At 37.8% G+C, this 23,011-nt stretch overlaps 1 protein-coding gene across 2 annotated transcripts in view; it reads right to left on the bottom strand.

Moving 5' to 3' along the window:
• FAT4 (FAT atypical cadherin 4) overlaps window positions 1-23,011 on the bottom strand; it is a 158,344-nt gene that overhangs the window by 19,948 nt on the left and 115,385 nt on the right. For both annotated transcript variants that reach the window (XM_081077831.1, XM_081077832.1), the window contains exons 8-10: window positions 18,837-19,087; window positions 12,555-16,904; window positions 3,807-3,911 (exon numbers count right to left, since the gene is read on the bottom strand). In XM_081077831.1, the coding sequence (XP_080933957.1) occupies window positions 3,807-3,911; window positions 12,555-16,904; window positions 18,837-19,087 (4,706 nt within the window). The remainder of the gene's footprint in view (window positions 1-3,806; window positions 3,912-12,554; window positions 16,905-18,836; window positions 19,088-23,011) is intronic.

The following is a 23,011-nucleotide window of genomic DNA, read 5'->3' as shown; positions in this document are numbered from 1 at the left end:
AGTGACATTTTTAACATTTTTTCATTACTCTCCAAAGAATACCACCTAAATCAAATTGAAATAAAATGAACTGATGATCTTTAAAACATATAGCAGAGATGAGAAACTGATGCAATTGCTTTTCCTTGGCCAATTAGGGAATATATCTAAGTATGTCCCATTTCTAAAAACTAGGTTTAGTGGAATAGAGTATGTCTGAAAAGATCTCTTTCCTGGAAAACATTTAAAATTAGTTTGTCAATCTTTTTAAAGTTTTAATATGCTGTAATTTTCAAATATTTCCTTCATAATATATAATTATTAAAAACAATTTCAATTCAATTGAGTACGGTAAATTCTGTGTTGACTAAAAAAAACAAATCAGTCCCTGTACTCGTGGTATTTTCAAGGATCACAAAATTAGGGAAGGGATTCAATCACTGCTTTTAGGAAAGGAAATAAGTGTCTTAGTTTTTATCTCTTTCTTGTTTCATACCCACTTTGGGTATGATTTATACCAGGCTACTTGGAAATAGCTTTCTGTTTTTTCCAAAATCCAGCATTTTCACTTGTTTGTGCTGGTTCTTTTTCAAACTTGAAAAATGAGTTTTATTGATGTTGCAATGCTATGCCAAAATTCTTTTCCCACAAATATTAGTAGACTGTAGCAAATTATTGGAAAATTAACCCCTGCCAATACATCATGACTCTTGTGAACTTGCAGAGGTTTCATTCTTTACTTTTGGCGGCGCATCTCTTGCAAATGCATTACATTTAGAGTACGGGAACTGTTCAGTCAGAAGGAATCCATGCCATCATTTTACAGAATACTTAAAACTTGCCCAAGGCCACAGAACCATGCGAGACAGAGCCAATATTTGAGGCCAGATCTACTGATTGTCTAGTTGTTTTGCTACACCACATTTTATGTCCCAATGTTCTTTAAATTAAAATGGCCTAGAAGCTGCTATAAAAGGATATATCTATTTTCCTGTCAAGGCTGAGATGATTTTCATTGTAATGAAAATATATAATTTACTTTTAATCATTGACTAAAGTTAAAGAAAAGGCAAAGAAATTATTAGAATGCTACTTGTTATATATCATATATTGTAGATGGCATACATTTATGTATATATGATAAATATATCTCATCTATCGTATAGCATTTACATTTTATATTGTATCCATAGTTTATATTTATATGTAATAAAATTTTTAAATTTACTTATATTTAACATATATTTATTATATTACAGATAACTTTTATATGCAGAAAGAGTAACCAAAGATAAAGAAAAAAAACAAGATAAAACATACAAATTAAATAGATGATTGAAGAAAAATCTGCAGTATGTGTTCCCTCAGGTCTCTGCTGATTAAATTTTAATAAATCTATGAAAATGTGCTTAAAATTGAATATAGAAAGATGTTCTATATTTTTATACAAATTAATACTGTATTTTAAGACATGAAAATTTTCTTTATGGAATATTTTTTCTCTTTAAGGAGTTGTGCTACTGTTTCTAGAGATAGATAGATTTTTGTTTTTGAAATACAAAAATAAAATTTAATGAGGATTTTATAACTACCTTCGAAATGAAATGCCATGAACTAAACCTACATAAAAGTCAAGAAACATTATTAAAATTACTCTAGTAAGGGATATTTTATACGTATATGTATACATATAGGAAGATATACATATATACATACATGAAGTTATAATTATAGAGGCTGTCTTTATAAGGTCTTAAGTACTTTGTTTTTTTTCTGAAATATAACCTAAAGAAAAAAATCTAAATTTCTTAAAACAAATTTTAAATCCAAGTAACACATCTTTCACTGATGAGAAGGTAAACAGTGAAACTTTCTTCTAACTTCAAAATTATAGTGACAATGTCATTTTATAGAATGCATGTGTAACCACTTCCAGCTATTTATTTGAGGCATTCCATCTGCCATTTTTATTTGTATGCTTCACCCACATTCAATTTGAAAGGGAAAATACTTTTTCCTTTTAACTTTCTCTAGTCTCAAATCATGCATTGTTGTTTGAAGATTTTGTTTTGTTTTGTAAGTGCTTCTGTTGTTCTCTGAGGATGTCTAAGTTTAAATAATGTTTTTTTGTCTTTTCCACTGGAAGAAGTAAGGAGAGAAATTTGCACTGCCAGCTACATATGATCTGTCTCTCTTTTAATTTACATTGTTGTGCTTGTACCCTTTCCCTGAAGAGCTTTAGTAGGGTGAGGAGAAGGTCTATTTGGACCCCAAAACACTTCTAACACTTCAATAGGCAATGACTACCATAACGGCTACACTGTAGCAACAATTTGTTCTGATTTAGTACCAATTATCTTAAATCCTCATATTTACAACTGGAATGCAAAGGAATCTTTAAAAATGGAAACAACTTTTGTTGGGTTACTTCAAAATCATTTTCCACTTTCCACTCTCCTTATCTTTCATTCCAGAACACAAATTAAATGATGGAACTGATTGTGGTATATGTAGAGGGCAGCTCCCTGTAGGATTATAAATTATCATTGAAAGGAAGATGTTTTGGGATATCTAAAGTTGTGAATCTTTTGACCTGAGTCTACCTTTCACTGTCTCATGAGCACTGTTGGTGAGAATCTCAAAGAAATTTTAAAAAGGACAATGTCATACTGAACTGAAAATAAAATCGTGTTCTAGTGGTTCTACCACCTGGGAATAGTTCTGTTTTCACTTTTTGACTTTAGACAATACCCACAATGTCTGGGCCTCAAGGCCATTGCCAAAATGCACGACTCACAATGAGATACTTTTATATTCTGTTTTTCTTTATCATTCCATTGCTGTGCTTTATAAAACAAAACTAGATAGACTCATAGACTTATTTGAAAATGAATTCATAGTACATTTGACTAGTTACAAGAAATGTCAGATTCTTTTTAAGTGCTATTTTCTACTATACATTAAGATTCACTTTTTGGGTCCACAGTAATTGGTCTGTGGAAAACCAGAAAAATATTCTCCTCCTCCTTTGCTTATGGAGAGAGCTAGGGATTTTAACCACTGCAGGACATGCGGAGATGGATACTACAGCGTGGGATAGTCAGCCTTTCAAGTAATGAGGTGATCATAAAACTAGGAGACACAGCAACACCAACTTAATTTAAAGCTTCCTCCCAATCTTTTCTTATTACTTCTCGGCTGTCTCCGTGCTGGGCAACATTTGAGTGACACATGGAAGGAATCTTTTGGTTCACTGCACTACGGTGAATATATGTGTACAAACTAATTCTGAAAACTTTCTCAAAAGAATACATTAGTCTGAATTGTATTAATTATGTTGGTATTATTTACAAAAGCCTACTGTGAAAACCGCCTGGTTAGTTACAGAATCCTTCTAACATAAGTGGTTGAATTAACGTAAAAAACAAAAGCAAAACAAAACAAGAATCATTTGGACTGATTATTTTTAAAGATCTGAAAGAGAGAATGATGTCAAATAGTGTCTGAAATAATTTTTATTTGATAGGTTCTAGGCTAAAACAGAAGACGTCCGTAAATATTTGAGAACGAATGTCCAGAGAAGACAACATCAAATTCAACTATATTGAGCTGATGATTTTTCTAGTAACGATCAAAGCAATATGTTCAATGGCATTCCCATAATTAACTTTTAAGAATATTAAACCATTCGGATTTTATTTTGCTAAAATCTGCTGTGTAAAACATCTAATATTTTCTTAATCACTCAAGGCCACTATAAAACAAAATTGTTAACCTGTGTGTCAAAATGGATTGATATTTTGTATGAATGAGTGAGCTGTACTCACCAAATGGGCAGTGGCAATAATAGGACTCCACACCACTTTGGCAGGAACCGCCGTTAAAGCAGGGGTTGCATTCACAGTAGTTGACTGAAGATTCACACATTTTCCCTGAAAAGTATCCAACTCATTGAAAAAAATCTGATGGATAAATATATTAACATCATCACTGCATAACCACACATAGAAATCTATCCTGAGAGATTATATCTTGGAGAAAAGAAATATGAGAACATTTTAGTTGACATGAAGAAACTGGGGTATTATCTCGGAGTTTAATATCTTATTTAGTTGTCCTATTGTAAAAATATAGATAATAACGTTTAGGAAATAATTTATATATACATCTTGAAAGGAACTACTGTTTTCAGGAAAATTACAAATGTTGAACATATTTAAATGTTCTCACTAAATGTATTTTTCCTTTTCAAAGTCACTTCATTTTGCACATTTTATAACTGGAGAGTTGAAAATTTTACAGTATAATTTTCACTGTAGAGATTTACTTGACTCAGACTTTTTAAAGGTAAGAATCAATCTCATTTAGCTTATTTGCAAAACTACAATCCTTTCACTGTCAAGAAATATCTCTTAACGTATACATACATATCTATTGTAAAGCGGAATAAGACATAAGAAAGAACATTAAATATATTTTCCAATACTTATCAAAATTTATTGTCCATTACAGATTATGTATACTTTGTTTTTTAAAAAAACATTAACACCTAAGTATATTTTTTTCAATTTATAAGGACTTTTCCCATACATCACCTTCTTAATTTGAATCAGTACTAACTGAGTGCCTATGATGAACCAGACATTTTAGAAGATGGGATTATGGCCTTCAAGGAAGCAGACAGTGTCTTAACATGGTCTTTCCATTTTAATGGGAGGAAATGATGCACTCAACAGGAAACATTTACATTTCACATATGAAGAAGAGGTCCTTGGAGGCTAATATCTTATCTAAGAAATGATAAAACAATGGTACAGACCAATGTAGGTCTGCTCCTATATCCATGTGTCACAAAGTTATAATTGAATACTTAATCACTTGGTTAGGCAAAATTTAGGGCATAAAGGGAGTCCCATTTGTTTTTGTTGTGGTAGTGGTGTGTTTTTGTTTTTTTTCTCTTATGTAAACCGAGATGTGTTTTAATATCACTAATTACTATTTAATAAATTAACGTATTTATTATATTAGATATACATTATATATAGTTAGAATAGTTTCTAGTTTTCTGATTCTAGGAAACAATGTGATGCTATTGAGTTTAATTTCCATTCATTGACAGGAGAGTTTAATTATTTATTTAATTAAATAGAGTTTTGTTTCTGTAAAACTATTTTCTACTTCCCAGCATGACTGTACTAATGCTTTTATTAAATGTCTCATGCAAACACGTAAGTTTCATATGCACAACTAGACTTAATGTTGAGCATAGATAATCCATTTCATCATAACTATGCTTAAAACATAGTCAAAGTTTTTGTTTAATTTAGTTCTGTTTTTGTGGCTTGAGTATGTAGCTGCAATTATTCTGGTTTGAAATTACAAGCGTGAGTCAGACTGCCTGACACTGCTAACAAACATGTTTCTCTACATCCCTGGGTAATAAACACAACATTTTTTCCTTTATAAATAAAATTGGGAACCGCCTCACAAGGCAAAACACTAACAATTTCGGAATCCCTTTCTATTCGAAGGGGAAATCAGAGGCACAGAAATTATGTTTCAAGCATTGTACTAATGAGGTCTGTTTGAGAGACAAACAGGACAACTTTACTCTAAGACTGTGCAAAATACCACAGCAGAGAGATGCTTGACATAAACTCTCTCCTGTGGTGTTTCCCAACTGGATCTGTGACAGATTATTCTAAAGGAGGGTTTTTCTTTTTTTCCTTAACACAATAACAGTATTGCCCAATAGGGAATAAATAAGACCTGTTAGCTATACTTTTGATGATTTATTTGCCATGAGGAATGTCACAACTTACTTCTACCATCCCCCCCCCCACTATAGGAGCATACATAATTGTTCCACATGCTATTGGACTAAGTAAGGTTTCATTTTCTTCTTCTGATAATTTATTTTAGAGTTATGTTCTAAGTAACATGTATCAAATACACAGATTAATATACTTGATAGGTGTGGTCAATATCACCTTTATATTGTGAAAATATGTGAGTGGGTTACAAAATTACAGACTTCACTTCATGAAGACTGGAAATAGGGAAACAAAGCCAACCAATTTAGGGGCACTGTCATGTATATTTTACTTAAATATCTGGCCACAGGTGCTCCCCAAGGAAAATATATGAGTATTAAAACCCTAGTCATCAATCCTATAAATCTCAACTATATCCTTTCTGAATCTTGTTTGGAAAGAATAAGTTTTTAAATGCTGATTTAAATAACAGCAACAATGACAACAACAACAAAAAAAGAAATTTAAGGTTTTCTTGGGGGGGGATTTATATAATTTATATGTCTTATTTACTCCTTACAAAATGAGATTTTTAACACTGAGTTTAATTTAAATATAAACTCTATTTCAGTTAACCATAGTGAGGGGTGGAAAGTAACCTTAAAATAAGTAAGACTCACTCATGTATTAAAACACACAGTAACTACAGAAATGTCAGGATAAGCTACAAAACTAAGAAAGCATTAGTTTGAGAATTTCTTTTGAAAGTTAAAATATGTTCTCAATAGGATCTGATTCTTTCAGTATACAACATAGACACTGATAAGAGGAAATAAATTAAGTTTTCATTTAACATTTTAATTTAAAAGTGTTTTTTTCTTATTTTTCCTTAGTAGGTAATTATCAAAAAAGTAAGAAATGACTTTGGTAGGAGTCAAATAAATGAATTTATTGTTAAGTTTAGGAAAAACAGTCTTATTTCTTGGTGTTATAATATGTAAATTATTCACCATTGAAAACTTCAGTACGAGTATTCCATTTAATGAGTACCAAATTTTCTTTTTACAGTAAGTGAATTTCAAACAGGTTACCATCTAGAAATTGGGATTCAAAGATACGGTTGAAAACTCACTGTTTCGAATTAAATTATTATTGAAAGAACTTTTCTTTCTGTTTTGTGAGCAAAAGATGTCAGAATTCTACTTAGAATCAAAAGAAAGCCTTCAAATGCATATTTCTCAGGTTTGGAAAGTTCACGTGTGCTCTATTAACTACCCGATTAGAAGTCAGCAACAAATTCTGGATTGTTCCTCACTTGGGAATCAACTTCAATTCAGTGTTAATGGCGTAATAATTATCAGAGAATGCAGCAGTTGGAATTACTCTAACATGCTTCTGGTAAAAATAATCTGATGTGTTGGAGCACCATGAAGCAAAATCTTGGATCATTAACTTAATTAATGCTGCAAGTCAATTAACAATTTTCGTCAGTGCCTTGAGGCTTGGAAGAGACTGGTAAGGCTTGCGCCATGTCTGGGAACTGTGGGAGCCTTTTTCTCTTAAGATAATGTTAACTGTCAGAGCAGCTGTTGAGAAGAGGCTGATCTCACTGCTCTGACATCCATCCATTACTTGTGTTGATACACAGTATTTATCACAGGTAGAAGAGCTGTGCTTCAGGAAGTGTCAGCTCTCAGCACATGAGGATGGGATCACTGACGAGGAAAATGAATGCATACCAGGAGGCCAGGGATCCAGAATTTCAGACATGACACTGAGCCTGCTGAAGAAACTGAGCACATGTCTCCTGTGCAGGAGCACGTGCGATGAAGTGCTGACCGTACGTTGACTCTGTGGTGATCACGTATAGTCTTTTCAACAGGGCGTATTTTGGAGATTCACTCATTCCAATAGCACATTTTAATGTTAGATTAGGTAGAGCTGAGCTACATTTATTCTCACCTGTTAAATTTGGCCACCCTGTGAAGGTACGATGATTTCTGATGTCCTATATAGTTCATACAGGTGTCAATTTAATGTCTTAGATCATATATATATATTAGGTTATAAATATTATTTTTATATCTCATCCATAGAGGCGAAGGGGGACTGTGTGCAACTATCAAAGCCCAGATTATATCTAAATTGATTTTATGAACAAATATAATTCCATAATACATCTATGACGTATATTCTGAAAAATTCTGCTGGTAAGCTTTTTTATTATTTTAGCAGAAAGTAGCACTTTTTTGTACACTATGTAAATGTTTCCTCTTGTTGTAAAAAGCACTATGAAGATAGCTCACTGAAATGTCCTCATCAAATAGTATTACGTTTTTATATCAAAACAGAGCAAAAGTATGTTTTAATACGGGCTACTTGTGAGAAAAGCTAAAGGAAAAAAACGATTTGAAATTTTAAAACATGCACAAATACAATCTCAGTGAGACTACAGATGACTACGTATAATGCCAAACCTCGTATCCATGACGAACTTACCAATACGTGCCTATTCTGCAGAAATAAGAAGTCTTTAAGGTACTAGAAACCTGTTTTTAACGCTCTGATGGGTTAATATATCACTTACGAACCAGGTAAACTAATTCCACTCTTGGAAATAAAATCAAAACAAGAATTGAGCCAACTAATTCCACTCTTGGAAATAAAAATCAAAACAAGAATTGAGTCTTTTCTCCTCTCTTACATGAGCCACTCACTCACTCCTCTGTATCTCACTGGAAACTTCATCTCACATCTATTCACTCACTTTTGTTTATATTCCATGGTTTCTTGGTAACACAGTCATTGACAACATTAATCTGTGACTTGTGATTGTAAAAGAATAACTCTTCGTTACTACGCGTATCTTCATGAATGCAAATGTTTGCCAAGTTTCTCAGTAAAATTTCTGTGCACAACCTGTATGTAACTTTATATATCTGGGAAAAATTCCTATTCATACTGTCAAATGACATAAGAGTAATGCATGGACAAATCTCGTCCTCCCCTAAACTATCAGGACCGACTTGAGAGCATAGGAAAACTCCTCCATATGGTGATAAACCCCTGGTGTCACTCCGAATACCACACCTAAAATGCATCCAGATGTGTGGAAGTCACAGGGAAAGGTTAAAGGGGCTTTGAACTAATTCTGTTGTGAGAGAACCCGGATTTAGAAAGAAGTTCCACGGACCTGCTGTCTTCTGTTAGGTTGGTGCGAAAGTAATTGCGGTTTTTGCAATTATTTTTTAACCTTTTAAACTGCAATTACTTTCGCACCAACCTAATAACACAATCCTTTCCTACGAAGGGACGCTGCAGTGAAAACTTGGGGGCAGGCAGACAAAATGCTCAGTGGTTACTGACTATAATTGTGCTTTCTAATTAGTGTTCTACAAATGCAATAAATGTTCATTTGTATAGGAAAAGAAATATTGGATTTGTAGTTATTAAGCTGCTGTTTTCTTTCCAGATCCTCTGAGCTTAAGGAATGAATGATACGGAAGATATTTTCTTCTGATTTACTGAGGCATATGTAATTGCTGGTATTATTAAACTTAGTGAAAATCTAGAAATTAATTTCTCACATGTCCTATGCTATATTAAAATTTATTCATCTTTTGTAATTCTCTGTATTAAAACTAATTAAAGCTCCATTTAGTGTAGAAAATTAAATTATAGGAAAATATTCTTAATAATGAAACACGAAGTGATTGTAACAGAATATGAAGTCTCTACTATTTTTTCAATTTCCTTTTGTATTTTTCCCATAATTAAGAAAAGAGATCAGAAATGTAAGCTTATACAAACAAATTCATTCCCTCTAAATCACCCATTCATTCAAAAATATCCTTTTCCGTATTTCTTATGTGACTCTATGGTCACAAACTTGATAATAAAATATATATCAGGAATAAAACTGGTGGCAGTATAATAACTATATCCCTTCATATATTTGTGTTGTAGTTGTATTTATAATAATTTTATTATGATGATGATAATTTTCATCTTTAGACTTGTATCCTTACAGGATGTTCTCCACATAAAATCCCAGCTAACACTTAATCATCCCGGGGGAGTCTTAGGGATGGTCTCTTGGTTTGATCAGTTCACAAGCCACTCTTGTAATCTTGTAATCTTTAGCACAACTTGTAACTTCACATGAAGGATGCAGAGGTGTGTGTGTGTGTGTGTGTGTGTGTGATGGGGGTAATGGCTGAGAATTATTTTAATCATTTTTCACGGCTGTGAGAAAATCTCACACCTCCAATCTGCAACACTACACATTTTAAAAATCCTTGAAAGATTGCAGGTGAAAGTCTTCAAAAGTAAACAGAGTATGAAAATATAGGTGCTTTAAAATAACCCTGATGCTTCTAAAGATATCTGACTCCACACAGGCTTTGAAGAAGGCTCACAAAGGCCATAGTCCTTAGTTAATATCAACAGCAGTGGAATCTAGCTGGGATGACTATTTTTAAAAATTCCTCCTATGCTTAGTATGAAAGCTGTCTTATAGATTCTTAGCTCTGATGAGCTCTTTAAGAGGTTTTGTTGCACTCGCTCCATCTTCCTGAGTCAGGTTACCTGCTAAAGACTCTGGAAAGAGTAACTCACATTGATCTTCACAGATCCGTTACAAAGAACCTTCAACAGATAGACATGTTAATGATGCACTTCTAATTTAGTGTATGGATTAACAATTTGTCAGCACATTTTTGTTGTTGTTGCTATACTGTTTTCTGTGAGACAAAGAAATGTAACTGCCAGACCTCACTTATCTGCTAGTTTTACTGCATGGACTACGCATATAGAATTTGAAACAATGAATTACATGAATTCAAAAAAATATAAGATTCATGTTAATTATTCAATTTTATGTTTATTTACATCATTCCTGATCAGTTGGATTATCTCCAACTATGCAAATGGAGACTAAAGTAAGCTTTGAGGAGGGGAGTTATGTTAAATTAGCACATAACTTCAACTAATTTTCCGGACAGAAAGAGGTTATAGTTTGGTCTTTGGCAGCTTTACCTCAGTCACCCGTATAAGCTCTGTTATCTACAATATAAAATAAGAATAATAACCGTATATTTCTAAGCCAGACATTATCTGGTAGCACTCAGCACCACTTCTGTCTTTCCGTGTTGCAGAAGCTGGAGATCGGAAAACGACCTTTTCCAGACTCCCTTGCAGCAGGGCTCAGGTTTAGATTCTGCCAGTGAGTGAGAGGTGAACTTTCCTGACCTTCACTCTTAGCCAGTTTGAAGATGTTGTGAGTTATTTCTTGTACTAAATACCTTCCTACCTGGAAGTCCTAAAATAATCTCAGTTCCTGACTAGTCTTAGACCAGTATACTACCTCAGAGACTTTTTGTGAGGACCAAGTAGAATACTGGACAAAAGTTTCTTAGAAGACACCCAGGCCTCGCCATCACTATACACATGGAAGTGTGTACACGTGGAAATGTGAGGAAATGTGTACACGTGGAAGTGTGAGGAAATGCGTACACGTGGAAGTGTGAGGAAATGTGGCATGCACACAAAGAGCACAGACTGCGGAGTCAAGCTCAGAGTCAAAACCCAGTTCGCCCATACCTGTGCCATGCTGGAGACAAGTTATTTAATCTCTTCTAATCCCTCTAAGACCTAAGCTTTCTTGCCTTTACAATGGGGATAGTAATAATGTACATTTCATAGAGTTGTGAGAAAAACCAAATGAATAATAATGCCTGTGAAGCAAGGAGCTTTAAGCAATGCTATAGAGGTTATTCATATGTCTTAAAGAAAAGAAGGGCATTCCTAAAATTTTCAACCACTACTTTTAGAAAAGTATGCAATGTACATTTAAATAAAATGAAACAAAAAAAAAAACTAGAGAGAAGCAATGAGAAAGGGCTAGTTCTATGTCCAGTCATGAAGTAAGTGCCATTTATGCCGAAATCAGCATGTGGTGCCTTGGCCGTCACCCATGGCTCTCATCCTGCTCCCTATCTACTACCAAACGCATGTTTCATTCTAGGACTAAGCATGAACTTACTCTAAATCTAAGTGTGAATGAGTCTATTATACTAAAAGGGGACAAAGAAACAATCTTTACTGTTGAATTCCCAGCAACTTTTGGGTGTGAGGGGAGAAGAGGAAGATTTTTTAGAAATCTTGAACTCATAATGTGTATATAGCCCTAATAATCATGATCCTAAAACTACAACTCTGGTAAGATTCACTTATCTTGTGCCATGGAGGCTTCTTGTCTTCTTAGATTTTGTGTGGCACACCGCTTTTACCACCATTATCCTCCCACTGCTAATAATATTATACTACTAGCCATTATTGCTATGTATTGAACGCTGGAATCCGCACCAGGTGTTTTACAAACATTATTTTTCCTCATCACAAGAACCCTAAGAGATAATTCTGATTGTTCCCATTTTACAGATGGGGAAATTGAATGTCGGCAAGGTTAACTGATTTCCAAAAGCTCAAGTTCTGAAATTCACCGTGGAGACTTACATCCTAATTCTACAACAAATTAACTGGGTAACCTTAAAAAACAAACAAACTTGAATTAACTTCTCTCTACTTTAACTTCCTTACCTGTAAACACTGGAAAATAATTATCCCTACCTCACAGGTTTCTTGTGAGAAGTGAAATAAATGCAGATAAAGTGCTTAGAATAGCATTTTAGTAAATGCTTAAACCGTTTGCTAGGATTATGCCCATTTCTTAAAGGTCATTTGAAAACGACAAAATATGTTACTTTCTATTATAGTCAACAGGGCTAAAGTCTTAGTGAAAGGTGCCAAACATTTTCATACCTGTGAATCCAGTTTTGCAAACACAGTTGAAGCTTCCTGGGAAATTCTGGCAGACGGCACCATTCTTGCAAGGACTAGGCAGGCACTCATTGATGTCTCTCTCACAGGCCCTCCCAGTGAAGCCATCCGGGCAGGTGCATGAAAACCCTCCCACCAGATTGTGGCAGGTCCCACCATTGTGGCAAGGAGATGGCAGGCACTCATCTATATCTACTTCACACCAGCCCCCGGCATAACCTGGCAGACACCTGCACAGGAACGGCTGCAAAGGCTCATTGGCTACCATGATGACTGGAAGACTCTCCTGGCTCTTCAGGGTGGCGCTCACGGCCAGCCGTCTGACACAGCTGCCTCCGTTCTGACACGGGCCGTGCACACAGGCGTCCTGGTCCACGGCCTCCACCTTCACTCCGCTCTGCCGCAGCAGGATCTCCTTGATGCTTTCAAAGAAGGTGGCTACGCCACTGGGGTTCACATACTGATTGTTGCTCCGCTTCACAGCCGCCAGGAGAAACGTCCTGTTGTTCTCCTCATAGGCACCGTACAGCTGCACGGCGGTCCCCAGGCCTGTGAGCTGGGAACTGGCGATGCGCAGGAAGTGAAGGTAGTGGTTGGTTAGGAAGTCCTTCACTGTGGGGACACTGAGCCGCAGCAGAATGCTGCTGTCCACCGTGGCGTTGGAAAAGCCCGCAAAGAACACCCGGATATTGCTCGTGACTGCGCTGTGAACGCCGTCGTTGCTGAGGACGGTCAGATCAAATGTGCCATCCGTGGACCTGGGCTGGGAGTTCAGATCGCAGGTGCCCCTGGGAATACTGAAGAGGCTGGTCACCCCCGAGGTGAGGGAGCAGTGGAAGACGTCTAACACATCCGGGTCCTGTGGCTTCACGGAGCCTAAAATCCCACCAGGAAACAAGTTGCCATAATAATTCACAAATATCTCCACCGTCCGAGACTGGGAAGGATTGTCATTCTGGTCTATGACTGTGATATGTACTGTGCCTGTGGAAGACATCTGAGGGACACCAGAATCCCTCGTGACCACAGACAGGTAGAAGTCTGCGATCTGCTCTCTGTCAATCTCTCTGGTGGTGCTCAGAACCCCAGCAGTGTTGAGACTGAAATAATTGGTGGCAGGGCCTGTGCTCAGCAAGTAATAGGTAAAGGGGCCTTGGTTTGGCGGGAGATCGGGGTCAGTGGACTGAAGTGTCATCACCAGAGTTCCTGGGCGTTTGTTTTCCATAACTTCTCCTTCACCGACTGTCAACACAGGCCCGTTGTCATTTATATCTTCCAGGGTGACTAACAAGGAGGCACTCCCTGTAGCTGAGGGTGTCCCCGAATCAACAGCCAACACCGTGAGGTTATAGATGGGGAGGGTTTCTCGATCTAATTCTGCAGTTACCGTGATCTGTCCCGTCTGTGGATTGATGGAAAAGGCACCGTTTTCATTGCCTGACCCGATGAAGTAAGAAAACCTGCTCCAGCTGGGGACAGAGTCTGAGTCAAAGGCACTGACAAAGGTCACGTGGGTTCCCGTCGGGACCCCTTCACTGATCTGAACGCTGTAGATATTTAGACTGAAAATGGGGGGGTCGTTGGCATCCAGCACGGTGATATTCACTGTGACCTCATCTATGTCTGCACCTCTAATGCTGCCAAAATTCTTGGCCAATACCTTCAAAGATACCCTCTCTTCTTTTTCTCTATCAAGAAGTCCAGACACATAAATTTGTCCAGTCTTTTTATTGATCTGGAAACCCTTCTTTCTGCTGTTACCAAAAATCAAATAATGTACCTCCCCATCGGTCCCCAAATCCCGGTCACTGGCAAACACTTCTCCAACAACCGTGCCTCTCGGAGCCGCTTCTGAGATTTCAAAGTAGTAAAGTTTGGAAACAAAACGAGGCACATATTCATTGGTCCCTTTCAATTGTATATTAACAGTGGCAAAACTGCACCTTTCTTCATCGGGGACATTGAAAGCTTTCACAGTGAGGTGGTAGCTCTGCTTAGTTTCAAAATCCAAGAAGCCCTGAGTGGTGATGACTCCTGTGTTGGGGTCAATGACAAAGAGGTCACTGTCAGATGACTGTACAGTGTATGCAATCACAGCATTGGTTCCAGAGTCAGCGTCTGTTGCGTTTAGGTGGATAACTGTTGTCCCGCTCGGGGCGTTTTCCAAAACAGTAGGGAAATACTCGTCAGGCAGGAAGACTGGAGAATTATCGTTCACATCAACCACGTTGACAGTCACCCTGCAGTAACCAGTTCTTGCGACCCATCCTCCATCTGTAGCACTGACGGTTATTTCGTGTTTCTGGCAGAGCTCGTAATCAAGGGCTTTGGCGAGGGTTAGTATACCCGTGGAGGCATTGATTGCAAAAACACCTTCTTCGTTTCCCGAAGAGATGCTGTACCTAATCAAGCCATTCATTGCTGCGTCTCTGTCTCTTGCAGAAACCGTTCTGACAACAGCCCCAACACTGTGGCTTTCAGGGATGGTTGCACTCATGTGGCTTTGAGAGAATTCAGGAGTATGGTAGTTTTCCTCAGTAACAATTATTTGAACAGTTGCTTGGGAGGAAAGTGGAGGGTTCCCTTTATCCTTTGCCGTGACGGTGATCAAAAAGTTTTGATTCAGATCAGAAATTAGAGAAGATGCTACTGAAATCCACCCTGTATTGTTGTCCAGCTTAAATTTCCCCAAGTGATTTTCACTGGCAACGAAATATTCCACTTCAGAATTCAGCCCAAAATCTTTATCATCCACTGCAGTGACTTTGATTAACTTTGTACCGACTTGAACATTTTTGGTGACTGGAGTAAAATACTTCATTTTAAGAAACCGAGGCGCATTGTCATTACTGTCGACTACGTTGATGGTAACGGTTGTCTCACTAAGTAAGGAAGGGCTGCCTCGGTCTGAAGATGTCACTATGAAACTGTGTCTGTTGATGTTCACATTACTGACGCCACTGACGTTTTGGTATTTTAAGACCTGTTTATTGAAAATCTCTCCTGTGGTGGCATTAATCCTGAAATACTCTGACTGCGATTTTATAAAATAGAACACTTGTCCATTTGAGCCCTCATCAGGGTCTCTTGCTGACACCTGAGTCACTTTGGAGCCAATTTCAGTAAGTTCAGGGCAATCTAAATAATAGGAGGGTCTGCTAAACCTCGGAGCATTGTCATTGACATCTGTCACAAATATGGTGACGTCTGTACTTACAGTCCACCCAGAGTCGTGTGCAGAAACTCGGATTCTGTAACGGTCCGTATCTTCTCTATTTAAAGGTCTACTGATGACAATATCCCCTGTGCTGGGATTAATCGTAAACGGAAGACTTGTGTCCATTATAGAGTATCTACTAATTGCATTTACGCCAATGTCTTCATCAGAAGTTGTGACACGTGTAACCGTGTATCCTAGCGGGGAATTTTCAGGAACATAGGCACTAAATATTTGAGAAAACCTAGGGGCATTATCATTTTCATCTAAAATGTTAATGATGACTTTTACTGAGGTACTCTGAGAAGGGGAGCCTTTGTCTGAGGACTTTATGGTAAGCACATACTGAGGTATTTTTTCCCTGTCTAAAGGCCGGATGCTTCTAATTTCCCCAGTAGCGTGATTGATGCTGAAACTATGTTCTTTGTTGCCATTCACAATTTCATAATCTAACTGTCCATTGGGTCCACTGTCCTTGTCCGTTGCTGAGACAGTAAGTATTTTTCGAGGAGAAAGATTTTCCAATATTTCAGCTACGAACGGATCTTCCTTAAAAATTGGGGAATTATCATTGACATCTAATACGGTTATGTCAAGTTTCTCATAAGAGGAGAAAGGAGGGAAACCTCCATCTCTGGCCTCTATCCAGACAAAATATTTTTGTATCTTTTCAAAATCCAGAGGTTGACTAATGGACACCTGCCCTGTTAATTGATCAATTTGGAATGTATTGCCAAGATTTCCACTTGCAATAAAATAGGACAAAGGTTCTCCTCTCAAGGAGGACCCTGTGATAGTGGTGACATGAGTGCCCACTGGCTGGTTTTCGGGAAACATGAAAGTTTGTTCTTTGGCTTTGACTTTAGGGAAATCAGCCTTGTTCACAAATCTAACAGTCACTGTCGTAGAATCTGTCTTTGGAAATGAGCCACCGTCTTTTACATGCACAGAAAATGTCACTTCTGAAGCTCCGTTTAGTGGTCCAGCTGCCATAATCGCTCCCCTCAGTGGATCAATGTGAAATTTTTCAGAGTTTCTACCCGAGAGAGAGTAATGCAGTTCAGAATTGGGTCCAGTGTCAGCATCTGTGACTGTGACCGCAAAGACGAAGGAACCTATAAAGGAGGGAGCATGCAGTTACCATCACAGGGACTCCACATAAAGCACTCAGTGGTAGGTTAATGCTTATAAGACACTGTATTGCTACCTGATGTCATTTTATTTTCTCATGATTACTAGAGGAGAAAAGAATCTCCTACATCGTCTCTGAAGTTCCAAAGTCAAATCTATTTAACAACAGTCTTCGGGGATGGACCCACCATTTTCTAACAAAAGCCCATATAGTCTAGTGGATTTAACATTTTTCAGTACGCCTTTGAGAGAAGCACAGCGAAAGACAATGCCTAATCATTCTGAATTACAGTTCCTAGGAGAAAAATCTGTACATCACACAACTTCCAACCAACATGGTAATACATGAGCTCTGCTAATAGCTATGCTTCTGCCCAACGTAAAAAGAGAATTACTCTACTATTTCTTAAAATATCTTTGAATTGATATATATGTAATCATGTCAACAAAAATAACATGTTAAAAAAATTATCGTTGATCCCTTATACCCACTGTTTCATTGCAAAATTATTGTATCTATAAGCTATTATCTCAGGGGACAAAGCATATGCATATACGTGCACATAAATCTATAAGTCAACTAGAACAATTATAAAATAGTAAGAGATAAGAACTGAGAAAGAATGGACCCAATGTGAATTCCAAAAGTTAGTTTTTGGGATGAGTGCCAATAAAACAGATTGTAGCAGAAATATGCAGAAAAGCTGCCAGAGGGACATGTTTTCGATATACTCATTCAGAAACCTTTCCCAAATCTGCACTCCTACCCCGACAGAAAAGTCTTTTATTTAAAAAAGAGGCCAGTGATTCTGATTAATTATGTCTAACGAGGATGAGCTGCTTAAGCGTTCCTCACCTTGTAGAGCAGATGTTACACTGCATCACTACACATTGGATACAATCAGAACCCTGCCTGCCAGCAGCATCTCAGCTGAAGGCCTTCATCAGGGAGGTCTGACTTTGATACTGACATTTTCTTTTGATAGAAAGTTGGCACACAAAAAATTTATGGATTTTATACTTTCAATTGGTATCAATTAGACATTTGCAAGTGAATAGAAGAAGATCAAAGATCACTGAGAGGAGGAATCCTGGATCCATTTATTTTTTTTCTTCTAATTAAAATATTTTAAAGCAAGGAAGATTAAATTAATTTTGATCTTTATTTGTATATTTTCCTGTTTGAAAACTCATCTCAAACATTACAGATGGCAGATGATTTGTCCAGTTCTTAAGAGAGTATGCCATTCTTTGCGAAAAAGCAAATGAAACCAAACTAAATTTTAAAAAGATGCAGAATGATAAATACATATTGTCAGTATGAAAGTGGTTCATTAATGGCGCCATGAACTCACTGACAAACAAACCTGCATCCCTCAAAACTGAAATAAAATAAGAAGTAGAAGAAGGAGAAGGAGAAGAAGAAGAATTATGCATTCCTTAAACATTGTTAAAAATATGTCTATGAAACATTGAAGTAAAATATTTATTTTCCACCAACAAATATAGTTGAATGCCTATTATTTCCCAGATAACGTTTCAGGGGCTAGGATACGGCATTGAAAAAAGAGACCGTGTCCCTCCTCTCAGGGAACTCACATACAAACTACATCTCCAGGCAGAACCCTCTATGATGACAAAGAGATATCTATTTTAATAATTTTACAATAGTCAAGTAATATTAAGAAGTAGGACAGATGTGGCCATTACAAAGTCTAACTGGTCTGGGAAGAAAGAATTAATTTACAAGATTCAACGTTCTTTTTATTTTGTTAGGCAAAACAAGTTCAATTTTAGAAGATATGTGAACTTAGGCTCTATCAAAAATGTACTTGTGAAAATAACAGAAGGCATTTTTAGAACATGTCCAATGTATACCTTCTATTTACCCAGGAAGTAAGAGTTGACCCGATTACCTGGAGAAGTAGGAGACGGGACGTGTGTGACATATGGGTGATGCTGAAATCTTGGGGGGTTGTCGTTGACATCAGTCACAGTGACGAGCACACTGGTGGAGCTGGAAAGAGGCTCTGGGGACCCGGCATCACAGGAGACCACCACTAATGTGTAGTTCTCTTTTGCTTCCCTGTCGAGCAGGGCGCTGGTGATGACCTGGCCTGTGGATGGGTTGACGGTGAACTGAGAGTCCCCACCGATGATGCTGTAACTAAAGCAGAGAGCAGAGATGGCACAGTTCTTCCAGTTATAATACTGTAGCATCCACTTACTGTAATTTGAAAACTGAGGCAGAAAGGTAAAGAAAGACATTACAAGCAAGATCCCACAGCAGTTACAGACTACGGCCAGAAGGTAAATACTTCAAAGTTTATGTGACTATTGACTATTGACATTGACAGTCTTTATTGGGAGATGGATAATGACCCTCGCAAGGTTTGTGGGCTTCTTAAATCATGCAAGACCCCGAAATATACCCGGAAGACTATCGTGTTTTAAACAGACGAGCCTACAAGCATAAATCAGGGCACTGCTCTAATGTCTGGTAATAGCCAGGATCACAAATGAATATCTGTTAAATGAATCTAAAAATTATTTTCCACTGTGCGCCATAATATCCCAGAGAAGATCAGTTGGAGATCTTTTTCTTTCAAGACAAAACATTGTATTTGACACATATTGGCTCTCCAGGACAACTAAAGAACTGATTATTTATACAGGGACATTCCTAGTTACTAATTCTCTCATTTGTCATTCCTCATATGGCCATGCTGCTTTGCCTTCTTGTTGTCGGGAAAGGTATGACATCTTCATGGATATTTTGATGCTAACCAGATTGGTTAAACGGATAGGACTTTCCACTGAGAATAGCTTCTCCCTTCTTTACAAAGAAGAAAGCGATCTGTAGCTATCCCTCAGAGATCAGCTAAGGAAGTTCCTAAGTTTGAAAGTACAGAAATTGGCAGTGGTCCATAATTTTTAAAGTTGGAGGGCAGCAAAGAAATTGATGTCTGTAAAAGCTTTCTCCTTTATGCCAACAAAAAAATGCCCTTGTTGGAATTAAGTGTATGTTTCTATAGTTTGGTTTGTGTTCCTAAAAACATAGCAACAGCACGTGTCTAATAGAAACAGCAGAAAAAACTCCTACAGCCAGTAGAGTGCACATCCCCCTATTAAGTTCACAGTTTAAAACAAAGAATTCCGCATTTTCATGTTCATCCTTTTTTAGAGAAATAATAAGCTGCTGGGGAATTGGTACTTTAAGAAAGAGGCAAAAAATGATAGCAAAAATAAAGACTAGAGAGGGAGTCTGGTTGAGAAACAATTTCAATATTGATAAAGTCCTTGGTACCGCTCAGATTTTAAACCCCATTTGGCACAAGCACATGCCAGGGTTGGGGTGAATGAGAACAGCACTGATTATATTTTCAGAACCAGAAGTGACTCTTAGGAAAATACAATCACTGCTCTTGTACAGAAGATATCTAGTCCCTTTATTAAAATAAAAATATCACAGGTTTGTAAATGAATTCTTAAAGTTAGAAATTCAGGACTCGTGAAATAATCAAATTACCTTACCTTTCAAGAAAGTCTGTGGGAAACTGGATTATGAGAATTGTGCGATTTTATTTTGGGATACTGGTTCTATTGGCGGTTGTAGAAATTACCAAATAATAGGGAAAAAAAGTGTGTGTTTTGGGTTTTTTGTCGATGAGGAATCTGAATCTAAGGGAGACTTAAAGACAGTTGCACAGAGAAGAATACAATCTACAAATGATAAACCTAGAATTTGACTTCTTTCTTCATGATCCCAACATGCCCTTTTCCTATCACACTGTAGTACAGAGAAAGCACTGAGAGAATGCAGTGAAGACACGGAATGCTAGGGCCACAAGTGACTCTTGCTCAAGGCGTGTAATGGAGAACTGGTTTTACAGTAATTGTATGTCATGCAAATCAACAAGTGTGGTCATTTATTTTATAACTCAAGAAGAAGAAATTACTGTTTAAAATCACTGGCATAAACTGAGATCACTCTTACCTAATATCTAAACCAATCATTGTTGCATTTGTGAAGCTAAAATACACCTATTTTATTTTATTTACTTTTTTGCCTCCTCCTGAGATGGACTGGGATCCTAAGGCAGTGTGCTGCGTGCTGCTGGAATACAATAATTTAGTAATAGTTAAGAAACTACTTTGGGACGCAGTTCACGTGGACATGAATATAGGGCTCATTCATAGCACTTAAATTCACAGACTTTCTTAACCTTTCTAAGCCTTCTCTCTCCGTTTACAGTGTTGATCACAAATGTATTCTTTCATTCGGTCATTTTGAATATTAAATACAATTTCATATGAAAAGCACTCGGCATATAATGGATATGTGACAAGAATTCAAAATCTCCTTTTACACACATAACAGATTATATGTGCATATATAATTATAATATAAAAATCATTATACTGCATCTATCTAGTTAGTTAACTCGACAGAGGGACTAACAGAGACATGGATAAGTAGGTAAAGAGTTCTGTCCTCAAGCTTACATCCTAAACGCAAGAAAGATATACAGGAAAGCAAATACAAAACAAGGCAGTGTGTCAAGTGCTCTGAAACTGGGCAGAAACATTGCTGGAGATATTCAGAGACTATCTTCGACTGGAATGATTAAAATAAAGCCTTCCTTGGAGGAGGGTAAATGCAAGCTAAGTTTTGAAGGGGTTACCCATCTTACAATAGTGTTGAAAGGGGAGAAAGAAGAAGTTCCAGGCCGGAAGCCGGCCGATACTTTCTGTAAGGGGGCAGCTGGTAAATATTTTCAGCTCTGCAGGCCTTGGGATCTCCGTCACTATACTCCCCGGGGAGCAAACGCAGCCCCCGCCAACACACCCGTGGATGGGCGTGGCTAAGCATCCGGAACACTTAACTGACAAAGGCAGGTCTGGGCCCCGAATCTGGCCTGCAGGCTGCAGGGTGCAGAACCCTGGTCTGGGACAGAAGGCTTTGAAGGAAGCCATAAGGTGGGGGAAGCACAGATCCTTTTCCCGGGAGCAGAAGAGCGACTCATGGAGGTTGAAGGCTTGGCTGTACACTGGGGATCTGTGCAGAACACACTTGGGGAGATGCTGAGGTGTTTATGGGGACCGGCGCTCTGCCATAGGCAAACTGCAGGCTGCAGGATAGAGGAAGGGGTGTATGGCTGTTACAGCGCAGCCACACACTGCTTGAGCTGGTTCGTTCCTGCATTTGCCTCTCACTCACTGACTCAGGCTTGGCTTCGGCCAGAGTACTTCCTATGCGATAGAGGAATCACCATAAATGTAAACTGGTCATGTTACTGCCCAGCTTAAAGCACTTCAGTTGTTTCTCTCATTAGCTGCAGAAAGCAAGCGAGTTGTTTCGTACTGTACACCTGTCCTAGGCCCATTCCTCACCCACTCCAACCACATGAACGGCTTTGTGTCGCTGCGGACTGCTTTTGCATAGCTCTCCACCTGCAGATCGGTTATTCTTTGCCTAGAATACCTTTCATCCTTTATTGGTCCTTAAACTACTTCTCTCTCTTTCCACAAGTCATCAGTTACTTGAGGCTCCTACTGATTTCCTCAGGTAGCACTGACGACGCTGTTCTTTCTACCCTTTCGTGCGTGCACTATACTTGTTATAAAGTACTGTAATCACAAGATTACAAAATTACCTCCTATATTAATTTGTTCTTATGGGATCTGGAGGTCCTAACTTCTCAGAATTTAACAAAGTGCCTGGGACATAGTAAGGGCACCAAAATTATACAGTATAGTGTAATATGTAGATTGGAAGGAGTAGAAACCCCAGTCAGGAAAGTAAGTTAATTTGTGTTGGAATAGCCCCGGCATGCTGTAATTACGGACCGAACTAGGATTTGGCAGGAGAAGTACACAGAAAAGAATGGGTGCCAGAGGCACGAACAGAAGAGGAACATGAGAACTTGTCCACCGACTGAGTACAGGCAAGAAGATGACCCTTGGCCAGCAAGCGTGGAAGAAGAAAGCAAGGCAACACCATTGAGAGAAAGCAGAATGCCAAGGTGAGAAACAGGAAAGGCGAGGAGCTTCTGGTTGTTGTGCTCATGATGCGAACTGAACCTCCAGG

Source organism: Rhinolophus hipposideros (assembly GCF_964194185.1).
Source record: "Rhinolophus hipposideros genome assembly, chromosome: 16".
Lineage (NCBI taxonomy): Eukaryota > Metazoa > Chordata > Mammalia > Chiroptera > Rhinolophidae > Rhinolophus > Rhinolophus hipposideros.
The sequence above is the reverse complement of the archived record's forward strand: the minus strand, read 5'-3'. Positions and strand labels throughout refer to the sequence as shown.